Consider the following 9,167-nt stretch of genomic DNA (forward strand, 5'->3'; position numbering starts at 1 on the left):
TGAGTACAAATAAATAATATTAAACATAAAATCTGAAAGGCAAAATTCTTATTCATATTCAAGTTATTTCTTCATGAGCATTATTGCATCTACTCAAATTAGCCTGGTGAATGCTGCTAGTCTTTAGTTCCCATCAGATGTAATGGGAAAGTTGGTAGAGGACCACTTACTATGTTATCCCTAGTAAATGTATCATTGCCTCAGAAGCTGTACTTAATAAGTAAGTACACTGATAGAACTCTCATTTATTTATTTACAAACAAAACTTTTTTTAAAATATTTTTTTATTTTCAGAGAGGAAGGGAGAGGTAGAGAGAGAGAGAGAAACATCAGTGATGAGAGAGAATCATTGATCGACTGCCTCCTGCACATCCCACACTGGGGATGGAGCCCCCAATCCGGGCATGTACCCTGAGTGGGAATTGAACCTTGACCTCCTGGTTCATAGGTCATCCCTCAACCACTGAGCCAAGCTAGTTGGGCTAGAACTCTCTTATTTACATAATTGATTGTAGATGGAGGTTTCTCAGCACATTCTAAACAGTTACTATGAGAAAAATGTGTTTTGTGTTCCAAGTGAACGTACTAGGGAATGCGTTGCAGACATAGCCGGACAGAGACGGGAGGTGATGCTCTGCAGGAGAGACCGGGTTAGTTACTAGCCTTTGCCTGTGTCCATCTTACAAATAATATCCGGTATTACAAATTATTCAGATGACCAACCTGCTTTCATTCGTCTTGTTTTAAAATTGTAACTGTATTTTTATAACTCACTTTTGTAGACAGCTGATCTTACTCCTAGAGTTATACAGTGCCAGAGATGTTTATGATTATTTACGCCCCATTGCTCTGAATCTATGTGCAGATAAAGTTTCTTCTGTTCGTTGGATTTCCTACAAGTTGGTATGTTTTAAGATTTTTACAATTTTAGGTCAGCAATTTATTTAATAAGATCATAAAACGAAGATATTTCTCACTTCTCCATGTTCACTCTCCTAGGTCAGTGAGATGGTGAAGAAGCTGCACATGGCGACACCACCAACATTTGGCGTGGACCTCATCCATGAGCTTGTAGAAAATTTTGGTAGATGTCCTAAGTGGTCTGGTCGTCAAGCCTTTGTCTTTGTCTGCCAGGTAAGCAAAGACTCAGCCATTTCTGACACATTTTTTTTTATCTAGAACTAGGTTTTATTCTTTTACTCTTTATCTCTCTCAACACCCTCTTTATTCTTGAAGGACAGAACTTTGCCACCTGGCTGTTTATAGGATCCCCTATTCCTCAGTTCGGCATCTGCCTGGTTCACCAATCATTTATAAAGTCCACTGAGCTCTTTGTAAAGCTGTCCCCAAGAGGGCACTCGGGGTCTGTGAAGCAGGGCACGGTGTGAGAATGAATGTGACCAAGAACCCTCCAGGTCTGTGGAGCAGTTTAAAAACTGTCTCAGTGGGGGCTTAATTATGTCATTTTTGTTTTGAGTTCCCAAGTGCCTGGAATATTGGTTTAAAATCTGTAGCAATTATATTGTTATTAAAAGGCTTTTCTTAGCTAGTATTATGGCTTAAGTAGACTAACTAAATTTGCAACTCTAAAGCAGTTACTTCCTTTCCCCAGACTGTCATTGAAGATGATTGCCTTCCCATGGAACAGTTTGCTGTGCATCTGATGCCACATTTGCTAACCTTAGCAAACGATAGGGTTCCAAATGTTAGAGTGCTCCTTGCGAAGACACTACGACAAACTCTACTAGAAAAAGGTGGGTACACGACTCTTAGGAAAAGTGTCTGTGGTGGGGAGGAGATTCATAGACTATGTGAACAGATAAGGGCGATGAAAGGGACCTTTAATTATTGCCCTGCTAGTGAACTTTTTATCATTTAAAACTTACTAGTTTGAATATTGCACATTCACTTATGACTCTGAAAAATCACTGCCCTTGGAGTCCCACCCCCACCCTCTTGACATCTGTTATGTTGTTTGGGGCCCAGGAGGCTTGTTTGTATTTCCTCCTCATTTTCATTCTTATGCAGAAGACATATGCCCCGTATTATTTGCTTTGATGCAAATTATAACTCCTCGAGATTCAGGTTGTTTTATTTGTTACAGTCCCCCCAAATGTCTCAAATATCATTTGAATGCATGAACTCATGAATGAATCATAGAAAGATGTTTTTAATAGACTTCAAAGAAAATGGGTAAATTAATATTGCTTTTTTCCCCTTTGGAATTTATTTAATTTTTTAAAATAGCAATTACAATAAAACAGCTAGAGAAGACTGGTTTTCAGTATATGTTTGGAATTTTGGAAGTGTTCCTTTTACCGAGCTAATTAATAGTTATAACACATAAGTTTTTAATATATTTATTAGCTTCGCTGCCATTGAACATCATGAGACATGAGATTTAGTCAAATTATATCTGATAATTCTCTTACGCTTGGGGATTTTTTAATATAAAATCAGTTTGGATTACTATTTGTAATTCAATATAGCTTGTGTTTATACTTGTAGAAAATCCTGTTTTATAATGATTAAGTACTTTGTATACTTGTGCTTAACAAAACTGAAAGTTAGACTGATTTTGTTTGCAATCTGCACTTGTTTCCAGATTATTTCCTAACCTCGGCCAGCTGTCACCAGGAGGCTGTGGAACAAACCATCATGGCTCTTCAGATGGATCATGACAGTGACGTCAAGTACTTTGCAAGCATCCACCCTGCCAGCACCAAAATGTCCGAAGATGCTATGAGCACAGCTTCCTCAACCTACTAGAAAGCTTCAGCCCCGGTGTCTTTCCCGCTTCCTAGGAAGCCGAGGTTCGACACGTGCTCCACACGCGTGTGAGCTGGACACTTTGAGGATGAAGAGAGACCTTCCTCTCTTGCAGACTTAATTGCAGATGCAAGTTGCTTACACCGACACCAGGGATTTTAAGAGTCAAGAGAAAGTACAGTAAACACTATTATCTTATCTTGACTTTAAGGGAAAATAATTTCTCAGAGGATTGTAATCGTCACCGAAGCCTTAAATCCTTCTGTCTTCCTGACTGAATGAAACTTGAATTGCAGAGCATTTTCCTTATGGAAGGGACGAGATTCCCAGAGACCTGCGTTTCTTCCCCTGGTTTTATTTAATGACCGATAGATGGAATTATAGCCAGATGGCGGCTGTGAGCCAGGACACGAGAGAGACCTTCAGTATTAGCCTCACTGTTTCCACACAGGCAAGGACCTGTGCGCCTGTGGCTAGCTGCCCAGTCCAGCCCTAAGTGTGAATAGTTTTTGACGTGTGTTAATGGGAAAGGAGATTTTTTAATTTCTCATAAGGGCTTGATGCTAACACTAAAGTAGACTATGATTTTAACTCATAAATGCAGCATATTGCTGTACACATTTACGTGTGCCGAGTTATCTATGTCCTGAATTTTTTCATGCTGGTCATGACCTGAATGACATATATTAGCACGTATACTGTGTGTCAGGTGTTTTTAACTGGATCATGATCAGCCCTGAGGTGCATCTTTTCCTTCCCATACTGTACATATCTGTGACACTCTTAGGAGTGCTGCAGTCTTTAATCATGCTGTTTAAAACTGTTGTGGCACAAGTTCTCTTGTCCAAATAAAATTTATTAATAAGATCTGTATAGAGAGATATATACAGTTTTGATTGTTTTATAGATGTCTGCGAATAAATGCAATTTGTGACCTGTATTAATGATTTAGTATAAAATGGGAAAACTAGATTAAAAATAATGTCTTTTAACTAGTTTAGTAATTTCTTTGAAATCGGCTCATGCCCCCTGGGCTGGGTTCCACGCTTGGCAGGTGGCAGAGGCATCCTGAGCGCTGTGCTCGCTGGGGCTGGTCGAGGTGTGTCTTTCTCTCAGCAGGTGTGCTGGGTCAATGGCGCCAATTCCTGGAGCCTGTCTACTGTGCAGTCTCTGTTACACAGATCTTCCAAGGGGGAAAATGGGCTTCCGGAGGCAGTTATAAAAGCAAGCAAGCAAAGCTAAAAAGTTAATGATTCAGCAGTTCTTTGAAATCCTCCCAGAAGCAAAAACAAAACTGCAAAAGAATTCATACTCAAACTATTTACCTCACAATAGATAAATGAATAGAGTGGCAGTAATTCTGTCCTTGGAGGGGCTTAACACTGGTGGCTGATCTCAGAAGATATTCTGGTATCTCAGGACTTTTGAATAACCAAGGTGAAGAGGAAAACTACATTTTTCTCAGCCCATTGCCAGGTGTCTCAACCACACAAGTCCCTGACTCCTAGGTCATGGCACACTGGGTGATGTCTGCTGCCCTTCCTCTTGTCTGGGAGAAAGTTTTTGAGCTCTCAGAATATCCCTCACTAAACGAGCAGACTTCCTCTTTGCTGGGTGGAGTGGCTTGAGGGTCACCTTTTTGCCAAGCCTTGGGGGTATTTCTGTGAGCCAGACCACTGTTGAGTTGTTTTTATAAGTTTTTACTGTTTTAGAGGGGAAGAAAGAGGGAGAGATAAACACGAAGATCTATCGGTTGCCTCCTGCATGCCCCCACCAGGGATCGAGCCCAACTTGGGCACATGCCCTGACCAGGAGTCGAACCAGTGACCTCTTGATACATGGGGTAATGCTCAATCACTGAGCGACACTGGCCGGGCCAGCTGTCAGTTTCTAGAGTCCTCTGACTGAACGGGGCAGGTGCTGAGTTCCTGAGAGCGCTACCTTGTTAATGCCCTAAGAGCTGCCCAGGCTGCCGGCATACAGTCGGGGAACATCGCTCTGGGTGATGCTTAGTCTGCTGGGCAGGCCCGGGTGCACTGTGGCTGCTGACTATTCTCAGAATCCTTGGTCCAGGTCCCACTTTCTATCTGGAAGAGAAGCTCCCTGCACACTGCAAGCTGAACATACCCGAGGGAATGTCCAGAATCTCACGTCCCCTCCAGTGTCGGCGTTACAGAGGAACGTGGAATTGCTGAAACACCAGCCATGTGTGGTAGTGTATTTGGGGGGCGTTGGGGAGCAATGCTGCGCACATGCATCTTGGGGCAGGCGGGAGCTGCGAGAAGGAGGTGGCACGGCTTAAAACTGACCTTCTATGTATAGGAAAGAGCACTGTGTGTCAGGCTCCAGGACACGTTCTCTTTCCCATGTATGGTAACATTTCTGTACGTTCCAGGAGGCAGACAAGCAGTGAACGAAAGGGAGGAAAAGGACCCAACTCAACCAAGCAGATGGCCTCTTTAAAGATGAATAATCCTCTCACTCAAACCAGAGGAAAAGAAGTTGAGCCTGAAATAATCGTAAGCAAGACTGTGGTTTCTGTTGTATTGTTGAATTTCTGCTATAAGCTTTTATAAACTCAACGCTGGGTGTAGAACATCTAGCAGGGCCACTGGGAGGAGCTGGCCACAAGAGAGAGGCACCAGTGGGAGGAATGGCAAGAAGGCTGGCTGGGCTCATTGCACCCAGTGCGCCTGCACTAAGCCCATGGATGGACACTGGGGACCCACATGGAGAGTGGCCAGGCCCCATGACAGGGCCTACAAGTTCATGTAGGATTTCCTTCCCGCTAGACAAGCAGTTGGCATTTTAGGGGAGAGTGGGAAAGGAGACCCAACTTTCAGATCCTCCATCAGAAATTCCAAACAGTAGTTTTGTGATCCCTTGAGTAGGAATATTTTAACCTTACAAAAATTCCAACAGCCCAGCCAGGGTGGCTCAGTTAGTTGGGTCATCCTGTGTACCAGAAAGTTGACTACTCAAATTTGTCAGTTCACATACCTGGGTTTCAGGTTCAAGCCCCATTCGGGGCATATACAGAAAGCAACGAATCAGCCCTGGCTGGCTTGGCCGAGTGGATAGAGTGCGAGCCTGCGGATTGAAGGGTCCCAGGTTCGATTCTGGCCAAGGACATATGCCTGGGTTGCGGGCTTGATCCCCAGTGGGGGGCGTGCAGGAGGCAGCCGATCAGTGATTCTCTCTCATCGTTGATGTTTATCTCTCCTCCCTTCCTCTCTGAAATCAATAAAGAAATACATATTTTTTTTAAAAAGCAACTAATCAGTGTTTCTCACATCGATGCCCCCTCCCTCGTTGCTTCCCTCCCTCGTTGCTTCCCTCCCTCCCTCTCTCTAAACATGTCCTCAGGTGAGGATTAAAAATAAATTGCAACAGTAACATGTTTTTGATGAAGGAATTTTCTGAATTCCATTAAGCCAATTTTTATTTTTAATCACCCAAGGATACTGATTTTAGAGGGAGGGAGAGGGAGGGAAGCATTGATTGCCTCCCGTATGCATTCCTACAAGGCATCGGACCCGCAACCTGGGTAAGTGCCCCAACGACACTCCAACCAACTAAGCATCACTGGTCAGGGCCCATTAAGCCAGTTTAATTCCTGAATCCATTTTCTATAGAGAATTAATAAACTATTTTTAGTTTTATCCTATAGAAATTATTTTCATTAGGAATTCTTTTCCTTGAAAATGTGACAAATACTCCATTCAGTTATTAGATTTTATCCTGTGACATTTTACAGTACTATTGTATTTATTTTTTAGGTCAAGTTTTGTTGATTTAAATTTGGCAAGATTTGTTATTTGGAGCTTTTACTTGGTAATTTTAGCTGATTTTACCATAAGACTCTCATACTGATTAGGTGTCTTTTTGTTTTTTGATTGGGGTAAAGTTGGTTAATAACGGTATGGCATCTGACTATTGTGTGCTCACCATCCCAAGTTAAGTCTCTTTCCATCACTATTTGATCCTGCTTACCCTCATCTTCCTCCCTCCACCTCTCTGCCATTCTGTTCAAGCTGATATTTTTAATATCCCACGAGTGAAATCATACAATTGTCCTTTTCTGACTTATTTTCACTTAGCATGATACTCTGAAGATCCATCCATATTGTCCCAATTGGCAATATTTTACCTTTTTCATAGCTGAGTAGTAGTCCATTGTGTATATGGTACCACATCTTTATTCAATCATCTGTCAGACACAGGTTGTTTCCATGTTTTGGCTATTGTGAATATTGCTGCAATGAACATAGGTGTACATATATCTTTATAAATAAGTGTTTTCAATTTTTGTGGGTAGATAACCAGGAAGAGGGATTACTGGGTCATAAAGTAGTGTATGAATATGCATGTATGTGTATATACATACACACACACACACACACACACACTTTTAAAAGATTTTTAAAATTGATTTTTAGAGAGGGAGAAACATCCATGTGAGAGTGAAACATTGCTTAGCTGCTTCCTGCACACCCCCTACCAGGGATCTAGCCCACAACCCGGACAATCCAGACAAGTGCCCTGACTAGGAATCAAATTGGCAAACTTTTGGTGCACTGGATGATGCCCAACCGAGTCACACTGCCAGGGCGGAAGCTTATATTTTTAATTTTTTTTTAAAATATATTTTATTGAGTTTTTACAGAGAGGAAAGGAGAGAGATAGAGAGTCAGAAACATCGATGAGAGAGAAACATCGACCAGCCGCCTCCTGCACACTCCCCACTGGGGGCGTGCCCGCAACCAAGGTACATGCCCTTGACCGGAATCGACCCTGGGACCCCTCAGTCCGCAGGCTGACGCTCTATCCACCGAGCCAAACCGGTTTTGGCTATATATTTTTAATTTTTGAGGAACCTCCATACTGTTTTCTATAGTGACTGCACCAATTTACATTCCTACCAGCAGTGTATAAAGATTCCCTTTTCCTTACATCCTCTCCAGTACTTATTGTTGGTCTTATTGATAACAGCCATTCTAACAAGTGTGAGGTAGTATCTCATTGTGATTTTTATTTTAATTTCTCTTTTGATTAATGATGAGCTTCTTTTCATATCCTAGGGAAAATGTCTAATTCAAATCCTCTGCCCATTTTTTAATTGGACACCCCAACCGAGCCATAGTTGGTTTGTTGTTGTTGAGTTCTTTATGTATTTAGGATATTAGCCCCATATTGGAGGTATGTTAGTTTGATGTAGTCCTATTCATTTATTTTTGCTTTTACTTCCCTTGCCTTTGGAGTTGACAAAAACCCCTCGGGTGTTTCAGGTCTTATGTTGAAGTCTTTAATCTATTTTGAATTAATTTTTGTGCATAGTACTAGCATCTAATTTTCTTCTTTTGCATGTGACTTTCTAGTTTTCCCAACACCATTTATTGAAGAAACTTTCCTTTTTCCAGTGTATGTTTTTGGCTCCTTATATAGTTGGCATATACTAGTATGTGTGGTTTAGGCTTCTGGGCAATTCTGTTCTTATTGGTGTCTTTTTCTGCCAAAACCATACTGTTTTTATTACTGTAGCTTCATAAAATAGTTTGAAGCCAGGGAGTATGATACCTCTAGCTTTGCATTTTTTCTTCAATGTAGCTTTGGTTATTCAGAGCTATTTGAGATTCCATAGAAATTTGAAGATTTTTTTTGTTCTATTTCTGTGAAAAATGCCATATTGATAGGATTGCATTAAATTTGTATATTTTTTCTATGTAATAAGACCCTTTCCATTTGCGACCAAGTTATGAACACAGAACATCTTTACATTTCCTTATGTCTTCACTTTCTTTAAACATCATCTTGTAGTTTTCAGTATACAGGTAGGTCTCGCCTTCACTTCCCTTAAGTTTATTATAGGTATGCTATCATTTTTTATGCAATTCTACATTGCATTGTTTTCTTCATTTTTCTTTCTGATGTTTCATTGGTAGTATAGAACACAAAGAATTTTTGTACATTGATTTTGTATCCTATGAATTTGCTGTTTATTGTTTATAACAGTCTTTGGTGGAGTCTTTAGGGTTTCCTAAATGTAGAATCATGTAATCTGCAAATAGTGAATTTTCTTTCTTTCCAATTTGGACGGCTTTTCTTTCTTTTGCCTAATTGTTGTGGCTAACACAGTGTCTTGTTCCTCTGATCAGCTGTGTTCACTGTTAATGATACCAATAGCTGTTATTAATTGGATACAAAACATCTATTGGGCAGTGTCTTGAGAGAGGAATCGCGAGGAACTGCTTGCAGTTTTCTCATGAATGAGTCAGGCTGCCATGCAGCCTTGGGGCATGTCATGCTTCAGCCCCCATGGCTCCGTCATCAGGTATTTCAGTGTTAGTCTGAGAAAGTACAAGTTTGGGCACAAAAATTTGAGGAAAGAAGTTGTGTAG

The 9,167-nt window shown here is 41.1% G+C and overlaps 1 protein-coding gene across 4 annotated transcripts in view; it reads left to right on the forward strand.

Moving 5' to 3' along the window:
* Positions 1 to 3,761, forward strand: part of PPP4R1 (protein phosphatase 4 regulatory subunit 1) — a 59,103-nt gene extending 55,342 nt beyond the window's left edge. For all 4 annotated transcript variants that reach the window (XM_006763272.2, XM_015563594.1, XM_006763271.2 and 1 more), the window contains 4 exons: positions 783 to 903; positions 1,000 to 1,134; positions 1,613 to 1,754; positions 2,606 to 3,761. In XM_006763272.2, coding sequence (XP_006763335.1) covers positions 783 to 903; positions 1,000 to 1,134; positions 1,613 to 1,754; positions 2,606 to 2,769 — 562 coding nt within the window. In that variant the 3' untranslated portion in view covers positions 2,770 to 3,761. The remainder of the gene's footprint in view (positions 1 to 782; positions 904 to 999; positions 1,135 to 1,612; positions 1,755 to 2,605) is intronic.
* The last annotated feature ends 5,406 nt before the right edge of the window (positions 3,762 to 9,167 follow it).

This window comes from Myotis davidii, unplaced genomic scaffold, assembly GCF_000327345.1.
Source record: "Myotis davidii unplaced genomic scaffold, ASM32734v1 scaffold78, whole genome shotgun sequence".
NCBI lineage: Eukaryota > Metazoa > Chordata > Mammalia > Chiroptera > Vespertilionidae > Myotis > Myotis davidii.